This window comes from Colobus angolensis, unplaced genomic scaffold (assembly GCF_000951035.1).
Source record: "Colobus angolensis palliatus isolate OR3802 unplaced genomic scaffold, Cang.pa_1.0 Scaffold73, whole genome shotgun sequence".
In the NCBI taxonomy this organism is placed as follows: domain Eukaryota; kingdom Metazoa; phylum Chordata; class Mammalia; order Primates; family Cercopithecidae; genus Colobus; species Colobus angolensis.
In genome coordinates this window covers 10,778,636-10,792,934 of record NW_012121043.1, presented here as the reverse complement: position 1 = coordinate 10,792,934, position 14,299 = coordinate 10,778,636, and the positions used below count along the sequence as shown (strand labels likewise).

The 14,299-nt window shown below is 37.0% G+C and overlaps 1 protein-coding gene across 1 annotated transcript in view; it reads right to left on the bottom strand.

Annotated features, from left to right (window-relative positions):
• Nucleotides 1-14,299, bottom strand: part of EPHA6 (EPH receptor A6) — a 952,571-nt gene that overhangs the window by 536,435 nt on the left and 401,837 nt on the right. Inside the window, exon 4 of the mRNA XM_011927614.1 lies at nt 6,603-6,758. Coding sequence (XP_011783004.1) covers nt 6,603-6,758 — 156 coding nt within the window. The remainder of the gene's footprint in view (nt 1-6,602; nt 6,759-14,299) is intronic.

Genomic DNA, 14,299 nt, shown 5'->3' with positions numbered 1-14,299 from the left:
GCACAATTTCAGTAAACACACTGCGCATGCAGCCCCTCCCGAGTGCCAGCAGGCCACTGTGCCTGAAGACAGCCGGCCCCAAGGGAAGAATCAGGGGAGAAGAAATAGAAACCCCGGAAACATGCCAATGTATATAACCTCAAGTAAAGGGCCAAATGAGGCAGCTGGATATGTGAAGGTGTCTGCTTGGCCCTATTCCAAGTGTACTTTCTTTTCTTCCTGCTGTAAAACATTTTAATAAACTTTCACTCCTGTTCTAAAACTTGACTTGGTCTCATACTGACTTATGCCCCTCAGCCAAATTCTTTCCTGTGAGGAGGCGGGAATCAAGTCGCTGCAGGCCTGTTAGATTTGCCACTGCTAACAATATCAGATGATAGGCTTAGCGGTGCAGGACTTACTATCTTTTGTGAAAAGGTCTTAGGCATTCAGTATATTATTACTATTGTTTTTAGTTTGTAGGAATACAAATGATGGAAGCTGTGAACCTGACAAAATAGCATCAACATAAAATTTCTAATAGTTTGAATTTTAACTTACCAGACACTCTTTCAAAATGAATTGTAAGAGAACAGCTTTCTTTTTAATTTAACAGGCATTTATGTAGCACCCATTATGTGCAAGGTACTGCTTTTAGCACTTTTCAAATATTAACTCGTTTAAATCATTGTGACAACAGTATGAGGTATGTATTGTTGTTATCAATACAGATGGTACATCTGGAGTTAGGAGAAGTTAAATAATTTGCCCAACCTTACATATCTAGTAAATGCTTTTGGTGTCCAGAAAATCACACCCTAAAATATGGTCCTTTGGCATGCGGAGTGCTTTGAATTAGAGAAAACTGCAAGGCCGCAGAAATAAACCTCAAAACCAAAATCTCTCTCTGACCTTTCCCATCAACCTGTCTCTCTGATCTCCTTTCATTCCCAAGGCACCAATAGGGGATTTCTCTGAAGTTTCTTTTTTTTTTGTTTAAGGGAACTTCATCCAGAAGAAATGTATTGTCTTAAAAGTCCTTCCCTAGGAATCTTGTCAAACAACCAGTAAAAATTAACCACTGGAAAAAAGAAACGACTACAAGTCATTACCAAACCCAGAAAGACATTTCATCTATTCTTCTGAGGGCAGCTCCTAGGGATTACCTGAGATACTTTACCTGCATGATAACACCATTTTTCTTCACACTAAAGTTCCACCCTTCACGTTCTTCACCACCTCCCTCAGAACTCAGAGGAACTTTCTCCCAGGCCATTGCTCCTTGGGTACACTCATTTCTCCTAAAAATCACTTACTATCCCTCCAATTGTCTACATGCCCTATTTCCTTTCCCCTGCAAAGAGGGTATATAAACCTCACCATCTGGACCTTCTACAAGTCTCATGTTTTATATGCCCCCCATGCTTATGCACATTAATACATTTCTACACATTTTTCTCCTATTAATCTGGCTATTGTCAGTTCATATTAGTAAACACTCAGAGAGGGTGAAAGAGGAGCTTTCCCTTTGCTCCTACATCACCAAGATTCACTCTGAGAAAAGCTGGCTTTAAAAGATAGTGAACTCAGCACTAAGCTGAGTCTTTGCCAAACAAAGTAGGTAAGCTCTTAAAGAAGTAGCAGAGAGAAGCGTTGAGAAGAAAGCTTCCTGTGTCTGGACTAGGAAAACTTGACTAAAGCTCTATATTTCACTTTTCTTTGGGGGTTCTCTCTTCTGATCACTGGTAACAATGTAGGAGATCAAATTATGCCCTCCAAAATATGACTGGAGAAGACCAGAATATGCCACCCTAAAATACAGCTGTAGGAGACCAGAATACACCACTCAAAAATATGACCCTTTGGCATAAGGATTATTTTGAGTCCGTTTATTTGAGAAACTCCAGACATAGTAGAAGCTCAGAAAACAAAGTAGAAAGCACCCTTTTCTATGGAAAATTTATATCTACAAAGGAAATCTCCATTTGTAAGTGTATCTCCCTGTCTTCTCAGGAATAGAAGAATCACTAAGTCACTAGAAACTTATCCATGAAGAAGGCACTGACTTAAATCAACATAACAAATCTTATCCTGGTTTACTGTGATTTTTACCTCCCCATTACTGCTCCCCTATCCAAAACTCTTCTTTCTTTGCTGCAGCTGAAGATGATATTTTAACCTAAACTCAAAGCTACCTCTTTGAGATTTACTCATTCCCTAGGTATGTCCAATGTACACATGAGGTACATGTTAGTAAATTACTGTTTGCTTTTCTCTTGCTAATCTCTTTTGTTACTGGAGTCTGTCTCAACTAAGAACTATGAAGGGTAGAAGGAAAATTATTTTTCCTGCCCTATAGCAACAATGGCATGCTGTTCCCTGTCTAAAATTCGCCCAGCCAATGACAGAATTAAACCTTTCTTTGCTTCTACTTTGTATAAAAAAGGTAGGCTAGCATTTCTGAAATATAATTTATAATATCAAAGCATTAAAAAAGGAAATTAGAAATGAAAGCAAATTCAAGTGACATAAAATTATAAGTGGAAAAATACACATATCTGATTCAAAAATGACTGACAAGCTTATCACATTCATAGACCTCACATTCATAGACCTTGTTGTAGCCCATCTTTATTTTCCTTTGACTAGGTTGTCATGCTGAATAACTCTAAGCCTTCTCAATTATTGAGTATATTACTTTACTAACAGGTTCCATTGATGGGAACTTATTTCGTCAATTTACCAATTTTCTATTTATAGCCTCCTAAGAAAATAAAAAGAGATTTTCCTCTATCACTTAAAAGCGTCATTCAGTTTCCTACGTAGGTTTTGAGGGATACTTGCCTGACAGGACTGTAACTATTTGAAACACCACCAACTATCTAAGCTATAGTATGTTGTCCATAATATATATAATATTATTCAGTAACCATGCAAGAAAGATTACATGTATAGTAACAGGAAGATTTGTCTGCTAAAAACTTTTTTCTATAAGTGAGAAATTATATTCAGAAGTTTTATTTTGCTATTTATAAATTTAAAATATGTTCACAGGAAAAAAAATACCTAAGTAGTAATTTTCTAGGCTGTAATTTTCCGAAGAAAGCAGTCACTTAGCACTTACAATCAGAAAGCCAAAATTACATCTACTAATGAATAGCAACAATGAATGTATTACATTTTTATTAAATGTGTTCCATAAAAATATTTTATAAGGAAGTCTATAGTCATACAGACAAATCTATGAACTGCATTTGTTAAGTTTAAAAAATTGGGACATCTCTAAAAAATGCCTCTAAGAAATATGTGACATTACGTAAGTCTAGTTTTGATTCTATGGAAGTAAATAAAATAAGCAAAATTTTGGTACCAATTCATTACCAGGAAGGGCAAATGTTCGCCTTAATATCTGACGTACGCAACTGAGAAATAAAAATAAAAGCAAACAAAAACATAAAGTGGAGAAAGCACACCCTATTCAACAAATGGTGCTGGGACAATTGCCAAGCCACACGTAGAAGAACGAGACTGGATCCTCATCTCTCACCTTATACAAAAATCAAATCAATAGAGATCAAAGACTTAAATCTAAGTTCTGAAACCATAAAAATTCTAGAAGATAACATCAGAAAAACTCTTCTCGACACTGGCTTATGCAAAGAGTTCATGACCAAGAACACAAAAGCAAATGCAACAAAAACAAAGACGAATAGATAGGACCTAATTAAACTAAAAAGCTTTAACACAGCAAAAGAAATAATCAGCAGAGTTAATGGACAACCCACACAGTGGGAGGAAATATTTGCAAACTATGCATCCAACAAAGGAACTCAATCTACAAGGAACTCAAACAAATCAGCAAGAAGAAAAACAAATAATCCCGTCAAAAAGTGGGCAAAGGACATGAATAGACAATTCTCAAAAGAAGATGTACAAACTGCCAACAAACATATGAAAAAATGCTCAATATCACTAATTATCAAGGAAATGCAAATCAAAACCACAATGCAATACCACCTAACTCCTGCAAGAATGGCCTTAATTAAGAAATCAATCATAAATGTTGGTGTGGATGTGGTGAAAAGCGAACACTTACACTGCTGGTGGGAATGTAAACTAGTACAACCACCATGGATAACAGTATGGAGATTCCTTAAGGAACTAAAAGGAGAACTACCATTTGATCCAACAATCCCACTACGGGGTATCTATCTACCCAGAGGAAAAGATGTCATTATTTGACACTTGCGCATGCATGTTTATAGCAGCACAATCTGCAATTGCAAAAAAATATGGAACCAGTCCAAATGCCCATCAGCTAATAAGCGGATAAAGAAAATGTGACACACATATATATATAACATTTATATCACATTTACATTATGTGTGTGTGTGTGTGTATATATATGGAATGCTATATATATGGAATGCTACTCAGCAATAAAAAGGAACAAAATAACGGTATTTGCAGCAACCTGGAGTTGGAGACCATGATTCTAAGTGAAGTAATTCAGGAATGGAAAACCAAACATCACATGTTCTCACATAACTGGTGGCTAAGGTATGAGGACCAACAACATAAGAATGATATAATGGACTTTGGGAACTGAGTGGGGAAGGATGGGAGGGTAGTGAGTGATAAAAGAGTACACATTGAGTACGGTGTACACTGCTCGAGTGATGGGTGCACCAAAATCTCAGAAATCACCACTAAAGAACTTCCCCCATGAAACCAAACACTGTTCCCCAAAACTATTGTTATAAAAATAAAAATTAAATAAAATCTAAATACCCCAACCTACTGAACAGACCCCTTCATTGCCAAGCTTACCCCAGAGAAACCTTGAAACTGAGATCCCAACTATGATGACGAGATGGGAGCCTGGACACACCTCCCTCCTTCACTACCATTAATCTTTCTTCCCTAAGGCTTAAACCGAAGCCAGCCCTTTTTAAAGACCCACTCCACTGCTGATATCAACTAACTATCTGATGCTGCTCCTCCCTTTCTGTTTAGACATAAGGACTAACTAGCATTCCTTCCTGATAAGAGACCACCAACCATGGAGTAGTTCTGGCCAGTCCAGAGCATGCTCAGTGAGGGTTTCTATGTCATCTGCTTCACCTTTTGACATCAGAGGGCTGAAAACTCCACCCTTGGATTGTGCTAACATGGCCATTTTTTGTACATGGGTCCCATGCTGAGGCATGAAGTTCAATTGCACATGTGCATGTTTCTGCTTTCATAAATTTCATGACTCCTATAGCTTATTTAATATGTGTCTTTGACCACCTCATTCAGCATAAATCCCTGTCATTCTTACCACCCTCAAAGTGCATGTCTTGGTCAGAGGCTATGTTTCCCAGCCTGCAGGATGGCCACCTTGCAAGCTGTAACTCTTTATAAAAAATAGTTTCGGCCAGGGGTGGTGACTCATGCCTGTAATCCCAACATTTTGGGAGGCCCAGGCAGGTAGATCACCTGAGTTTGAGACCAGCCTGGCCAACATGGTGAAACCCCATCTCTACTAAAAATACGAAAATTAGCATGGTGGCATATGCCTGTAGTCCCAGCTACTCAGGAAGCTGAGGCAGGAGAATCGCTTGAACCCAGGAGGCAGAGGCTGCAGTGAGACGGGATCATGCCACTGCACTCAGGCCTGGACTACAAGAACAAAACTCTGTCTCCAAAAAAAAAAAAGTCTCCTCTACCTTTTTCTAAATTTATATATTGTGTTTTTATGTTAACATATTTAACAAGATTTTAAAATAATCTAAGAGGTGATATTTTACTTTTGCATAGTTTAGCAATATATTAATATATTCACTTTTATTTTTTAATGTACGAATATTTTACAATATTTTAATAATAGAAGAATACAATTCATTTAAAATTATTGGTGTATACATTAAAATGACCTTCACATTTAGATTTAACATTCCATTGCTTCTAACCAAAAATATTGGAGAGAAAGTAAGACGTGAAATGTGGAAAAATTCAAAAATACCTGCCTTTAAAGATAAATGTTAAGGAAACTTGAACTTTTTTTTTTTTTTTTTAATACTTTAAGTTCTAGGGTACATGTGCATAACGTGCAGGTTTGTTACATATGTATACTTGTGCCATGTTGGTGTGCTGCACCCATCAACTCCTCAGCACCCATCACTTGAACTTTTCTACATAACAATAACACAATGACTTTTAAAGTTTCCTCTGGAATCTCCCTCACACGTTAACTATATGGTCCTAAATTGATGTGCTTTAAAATGGTCAAGGGTTGAAGCAAAGAACAGAAGTTTTGTTCATAACTTCTCATGCAGCCTTCAACTGCTATAATTTCCTAAGGACAGATTATTGATAAGGAAAACTTGTAGGGCCTCAAACCAGTGCTGGCATCTGTACATCATGAATCAAAACGAATTTTGAGGAGTAAACACATTCTTTACAAAGAGTTGAAAAGCAACTATGCTGAGTAGAGAGAGAAGCTCTTTCCTTGACTGTTATCACAGAAAATAGCATGGATAATGCCAGATTTTGTACATCTACTTATTTTTTTAATTTAGAATAAAAAGACCAAAAGGGTTGGAAACAGAATTTCCAAATCCAAAATGTATAGACTTACTGGTACATGCCATAGAAGGTGGGTCTTTTTCAGCTCGGAAATAACCCTTTTCACACTGACAGACAGAAGTTGCTTCCACGTATGTTAAACTGTGTGGAGGGCATTTAGAACATTTTGTGTTCCCAGCAAAAGCTTTATAGAATCCTGGTCTGCAAGCTGTAAAAAGAGAAAAAAAAATTTAGTTATTATTGTTAGGATTATTTTACTTGTATATGTACAGTATACTTTAATTTATATACACATTGGATCTCAGAGTACAGTGTTACACATATATAGAGAAGATACATATACTAAGATTAACAAATGAAATTAGTTATTGAGAGTTAATAAAACCACATTACAATCATATTTTAGCTGAGGCTGCTAATTTTTAAAATCATACCTCAAGCATACACAGATACACACACACACACACACACACACACACACACTCACACAGGCACATGCACACAAAATATCAGTGCTTACCTAAGAATGGGGATGCCCACAGCTGGCAGTAAGGAAAATGATTTTGTATTGTTACCAGAGATGGCGTTAAGTAACATTAAATCACACTGCTCAGAATATATTTACATTCTATTTTCCCTTCAGTTCTTGTGAGTAGACAAGAAGAAAATTCTGATTTGGTGAAAGTATGTCTTTGACACCTTTCTTAGTGGCTAAATTTTCTTTTGTATATGCTTTAACTCTATTTTTTTGATAGTTTATGTTTCCTTTTATAGTAATATTTTTAGAAATGATCTAGTAATTCAAAAGAAGCAAAATTATCAATTCCACACAGTAAAATTACTATCAAGAGGTTGCTTATTCAATATTAATATCAACTGGGAGTGGTGGTATACAAATACACAACAATAGTCTCTTCAATAACTTGCTAATAAATAAATAGTATAGCGTTAATAAAAAGACTATCATTAAAATATTGTTCTAAAATTTTGAAAATTCAGAATAGATAAATAATATATAAGAAACATCATTAACATTTTCATAATTGAAGTATTGTTTAAAAATATTTAACTACTAAATGTGATCTTATGACAGCAGTTATAAGACAGTGTATCATAAAATATTCAATAAATCTACCTTATACAGTTTGCCAATAAAATAATTGTTTTCTACTAAAATATGCAGTTTAAAATAACTGAACATATTTGACAGGGTAGGTCTGTTAATAATTAGCCAAAAATTAAAAAGTTGGACCTGAAATTTAAATAAATACCTTTAATCTATAACAATGTTTAAAATTCTAATATACTAGTCAATGTATAGAGAATATACAAATCTAAATGGGGAGCTTACATTCTGAATATTGCAATGGCATTTAAAATATTTTTTAAAGGCTTTTTATGTTATTTTGTAGAGCAAGACCATTTAAAATTAATTAGGAATATGTATGCCATAGAACCACAATATAAAATATATTTATTACATGTACATACATAGAACCCATAAGACACATAAAGAAGAATTATAAGCATATTGTTTTCTTCTTTTAATCAGCCATGCAAATTTCAGCCAAAGACATTGTTCAGAATATAAAGTAGCATGCTTATGACTTAATTTTGTGCCGCAAGACATTGTTACCTTTTCTTTATTTTCTTTGGTAGCTAAAACAAGAAGTTAAATTACTTCTTATCTGACGCATTTTTGGTTAATTTTCCACTTCTTAGAATCTTTTCAGAATGCTTAGAACACCTCCTAAGATATTTAGAATAGGCTAGTTATGTTCGGACTGTTCTTGAGAACAGTCTAATAACTAGTCTCTCAGCAACTATTATTGCCCACTTTAATCCATTCTTCAGAGTGATCTTCTAAATAATGTGTCTAACAGCAATATAAAGTGAGACACATATAAATAATTTTGAATTTTGTAGCAGCCACATTAAAATATGAAAACGAAACAGGTGAAATTATATTTTAATAATATATTTTATTTAACCTAATATATCCAAAATATTATCATTTCAACATTAAGTCAACTGTTGAAATATTTTACATTCCTTGGATTTTTAATTTTTTTTTTCTCGAAGTATTTGAAATCCCGTATGTACTTTAGCAGATCTCAATTCAAACTAACTGCATTTCAAGTGCCTAATAACCTCACATGGCTAGTGAATATCATACTGGATAGCACAATTTTAAACACAGAAATCTATTCATTACGTTCTTCTAGTTAAAAAATTTTTATAATTTTCCACCATATTAATGTTAAAGTTTAAAATACTTAACTTGGATTACAATGTTGCCCAGGATTTGGCCCTGCCTACCTCTCCAACCACTTCAGATGAAGATACCCTTCCTGTACCTTCTCCGTTAAGTCTTTGCTCTTCTACAGTCTATGGTCAATTCAGTAGCTGATGATCTCCTTAAAACATGTATAAGACTGTGTTATGACTGGACTTAGAGCCTTCCATTGGCTTTCTCTTCCTCGGAGAGTAAAAGTTGTTGCTTTGATTATTGCCTCTCAAGCATGGCATGGTTTTGCTCCCCACCCCTGTGACCCTGCTTTTCATTTCCTACCTTTTGTTCCTTCAGATACTTTGTTCTAGCCACACTGGCCTTTTCCAGAATCTTGGACACCCAAAGCTTGTTCCCACAACAGGGCTTTTTTAACACTTGCTCTTACTCAGCTATCTGGATGGTTTAACCCTTCCTTTATATCAGGTCTTTGTTCAAATGTAACCAAATTAATGAAGCCTTCCCTGATTCCTGCTACACCCTGTTGCAATATTTCATAAGAACTCTCCAAAGAACTTCACATCTGATACATGATGCATTTAATTTTTAAATCATTCCACAGTAAAATGTATGCTCCAACAAGGGAGATCTTTTTCTTTGTTTTGTTTTCTAAAATGTATTTCCAGGGTCTAGAAAAGTGCTAAGCATTATTAGACCCTCAAATGAGGCATATTTGGCAAATAAATGAATGAATTGCCAAAGACCTCCTTTAATTTCTATAGTTTTACCATGCTCTTTCTCCTGCTTTAGGACTTTTTCTCTGTTGAAAAGTCTCTTCCCTGTATCTCTACCCCATGACCCACGTATGTTGCCAATTCCTCATAACCCCGATGACTCTGTGATTCACTTATCTTTCAGCTCGCACTGCTTTAAGAGGGCCATTCTGACTTCTTAGGTCAAATTTAGTTTCTCAAAGGACCTAGGCCTTTTCTGCATTAGTTAGCCCTTGGTAATTACCTGTTTAATGGCTGTAAGCACCACAAGAGCAGGTTTGCCCAGTGCTTAGTGCTTGTCATAATGTAGGTGCTCAATACATACATGTTTAATTGAACTGGATAGTGTGTGAGTACTCTGCTAATTAAATTCCTGTAGAAGATTATGCATATCTACCTAATGCATGGTCTGATAATGGCACAATTCATCTTTCTATAGATTTATATGTTTTCTGCTTAATGTATTATAGGTAAGGGATGAAAACAGACAGTAAATATCTTGAAAGTGATTTAACTGTGTCTGAAAATGATTATTCTAATATTGCAAGATGACCTAGCTATATTAACAACTTTCCATTTGAAATTATTATTAATGTGAACTTGGATATTACTCCTAATGCAAAAAAGTACATATATAAATTGGATATAGGGGCTGCAACTTTCAAACGTCCCTAATTTCAAATATTTTTATACATCAACTTGCCTTTTAAATCCTTAAAATTTTGAACTCATAACATATATTTGGGTGACTTCAATTTTTCTCTATTTTGATGTTAACATTTAGTATAATATTTCATTTAAAAATAAAGAATTCTGTTGTTAGAAAATTACTATTGAGGCACTCACATTCTCTTACACAGCACACATTAATAGTACACAGCATATATACCTCTCAGATCAGATCATATCATATTAGATTACAACTATTGTGTCATGTGTTATCTCAGCTTTGTGCAACTGCCACAAGCCAGAGATGGCCCTCAATATTATAGTATCCACAATGTCGACCATATTTCAGGCACATATTTAGTTTTAGGGTTTTTTTTTTTTTTTTGAGAAGGAGTCTGGCTCTATTGTCCAGGCTGGAGTGCAGTGGTGCGATCTCGACTCACTGCAACCTCTGCTCCCAGGATCAAGCAATTCTCCTGCCTTAGCCTCCTGAGTAGCTGGGATTACAGGCACCCACCACCACGTCCGACTAATTTTTGTATTTCAATAGAGATAGGGTTTCACCATGTTGGCAGGCTAGTCTCGAACTCCTGACCTCAAGTGATCCACCCACTCGGCCTCCCAAAGTGCTGGGATTACAGGCATGAGCCACCGTACCCAGCCTTTAGTTTTTATAAACACTGTAAAAATAGAATGAAGGTAAATAAATGGTGAATGCTAATACCTCACATGAGATAATTGCATAAGTATTCTGTGTATCTATTCAATTAGTGGTCTTAGGTTTTGTTAGAATTGGGTTTTAAATGGGATATCAGTACTTACGTCTTGACAACTTTTCAATTTCTTTCTTATATGTTCCTTCATTCTCTACTACTTCCTTATTTTTCTGTTTATATTATAGGATGTGTAAACTTCTTGCTTTCAAGAAACAAATGGGTGAAGATAAGAATGTTTTCCAACATATGTCTATATTCTACAGAATCACGTTGGAAAGCTACAGGTTATCTAATGAAGTGATTTCTATTATTTTTTCCTTTAGAAAAATCTATTTGGGTATAGACCATGCATTACATTTTTTTTTTTTTTTTTCTTGAGACAGAGTCTTGCTTTGTCACCAGGCTAGAGTGCAGTGATAGTATTTTGGCTCAATGCAACCTCCAACTCCCTGGTTCAAGCGATTATCCTGCCTCAGCCTCCTGAGTTGGGTTTACAGGCACGCACCACTATGCCCATCTAATTTTTGTATTTTTAGTAGAGCCGAGGTTTCACCATGTTGGCCAGATGGTCTCGATCTCCTGACTTTGTGATCCTCCTGCCTTGGCCTCCCAAAGTGCTGGGATTACAGGTATAAGCCACCACACCTGGCCTGCATTACCTTTTTAATTTCTACTTTTAAGTTTTCCCCCATAATAATAAAGATTTATTATTTAAATCTCTACAACTTTTGGAATAGTGCATTCATCTCAGGTCTGCCTATCTCTGCTTTCTCCCTGCTCATATGCACTCCACAGTTTCTGCAAGTTACATTTCTAAATAGCAGATACGGCCATGCTATTCTCTATTGTCTATAGTAAGAGTTTAGCCTTTTTGTAAAACCAGACCACTGCACTGGTTTGTACAGACTGAGTTGGTTAGGCTTTGTGTCCCCATGCGAATCTCATCTTGAATTATAATCCTCATAATCCCCATGTGTCAAGGGAGAGACCAGGTGGATATAATTGAATCACTGGGGTGGTTTCTCCCATGCTGTCCTTGTGATAGTGAGTGAGTTCTCACAAGATCAGATGGTTTTATAAGGGGCTGTTCCCCCTTCTCTAGGCAATTCTCCTTCCTCTCGCCTTGCGAAGAATGTCCCTTGCTTCCTCTTTGACTTCTGCCATGACTGTAAATTTCCTGAGGCTTCTCAAGACATGTTAAACTGGCAGTCAAACCTCTTTCCTTTATAAATTACCCAATCTTGGGCAGTTCTTTATAGTAGTATGAAAATGGAATACAGTAAGTTGGTACCAAAGAGAGTGGGGTACCGCTATAAAGATACCAAAAGTGTGGAAGCGTCTTTGGAAATGGGTAACAGGCAAAAGTTGGAACAGTTTGGAGGGCTCAGAAGAAGACCGGAAGATGTGGGAAAGTTTGGAACTTCTAAAGGCTTGTTGAATGACTCAGACCAAAAATGCCGATAGTGATATGGACAATTAAGTCAAGGCTGAGGTGGGCTCAGATGGAGATAAGGAGCTTATTGTGCACTGGAATAACGGTGACTCTTGCTATGCTTTAGCAAAGAGACTGGTGGCATTTTGCTCCTGTCCTAGAGATCTGGGGAACTTTGAACTCATGAGAGATGATTTAGGGTACCTGGCAGAAGAAATTTCTAAGCAGTAAAGCATTCAAGATGTTACTTGGGTGCTCTTAAAAGCATTCAGTTTGATACATTCACAAAGAGACAGTTTGAAATTAGAACTTATGTTTAAAAGGGAAGTAGAGCACAAAATTTTGGAAAATTTGCAACCTGATAATACAATAGAAAAGAAAAACCCATTTTCTGGGGAGAATTAAAGCTGGCTGCAGGAATTTACATAACTAACAAGGAGCTGAATGTTAATTGCCAAGACAATGGAGAAAATATTTCTGGGGCATTTCAGAGATATTCACGGCAGTACTTCCCATCACAAGTCTGGAGGCATAGGAGGGAAAAAATGGTTTCATGGGCTTGGCCCAGGGCGTAGCTGCTCTGTGCAGTCTTGGTACATGGCACCCTGCACCCCAGTCACTCCAGCTTCAGCCATGGATAAAAGGGGCCAAGGTACAGCTTGGGCCATTGCTTCAGAGGTTGCAATCCCCAAGCACTGGCAGCTTCCATGTGCTGTTGGGCCTGCAGGTGCACAGAAGACAAGAATTGAGCCCTGGGAGCTTCTACCTAGATTTCAGAGGATGTATGGTAATGCCTGGATTAACATTTAGTATAATATTTCATTATATAGCAGACGTCTGATGCAGGGGTGGAGCCCTCATGGAGAACGTCTACTAGGGTAATGAAGAGGGAAAATGTAGGGTTTGAGCTCCCACACAGAATCTCCACTTGGGTACTGCCTAGTGGCGCTGTGAGAAGAGGGCCACCATCCACTAAACCCCAGAATGGTAGACCACCGACAGCCTGCACCATGTGCCTGGAAAAGCTAGAGACACTCAATGCCAGCCCATAAAAGCGGCTAGGAGTGGGGTTGTACCCTGCAAAGCCACAGGGGTAGAACTTTCCAAGACTGGGAGACCACTTCTTGTATCAATGTGACCTAAAGTGAGACAGGAGTCAAAGGAGATCATTCTGCAGCTTTAAGATTTGACTGCCACACTAGATTTCAGACTTACATGAGGCCTGGAGCCCTTTTGTTCTGGCAAATTTCTCCCATTTGGAATGAATGCATTTATCCAATGTCTGTACCTCTATTGTATCTGGACACTAATTCACTTGCTCTTGATTTTACAGGCTTATAGGTCGAAAGGACTTGCCTTTTCTCAGATGAGATTTGCACTTGGAATTTTGGGTTAATACTGAAATGAATTAAGACTTTGGGGGACATTTGGGAAGGCATGATTGGTATCATAATGTGAAAGGGATATGATATTTGGGTGGGGCCAGGGGCAGAATGATTTGGTTAGGCTATTTATCCCCAATCAAGTCTCACCTACAATTCCTATAATCCCTATGTGTCAAGGGAGAGACCAGGTGGAGGTAATTGAATCATGGGTGTGGTTTCCCTCATGCTATTCTCATGATAGTGAGTGACTTCTCACAAGATCTGATGATTTTATAAGGGGGTCCTCCTACTTTGCTAGGCACTTCTCCTTCATCGTGTCTTATGAAAAAGGTGCCTTGCTTCCCTTTTGCCTTCTGTCATAATTGTAACTTTCCTAAGGATTCCCCAGCCATACTGAATTGTGAGTCAATTAAACCTCTTTTTATAAATAAATTACCTTGTCTCAGGCAGTTCATTTTTTTTGTTGTTTTTTTTTTGAGATGGAGTCTTGCTCTGTTGCCCAGGCTGGAGTGCAGTGGCCAGATCTCAGCTCACTGCAAGCTCC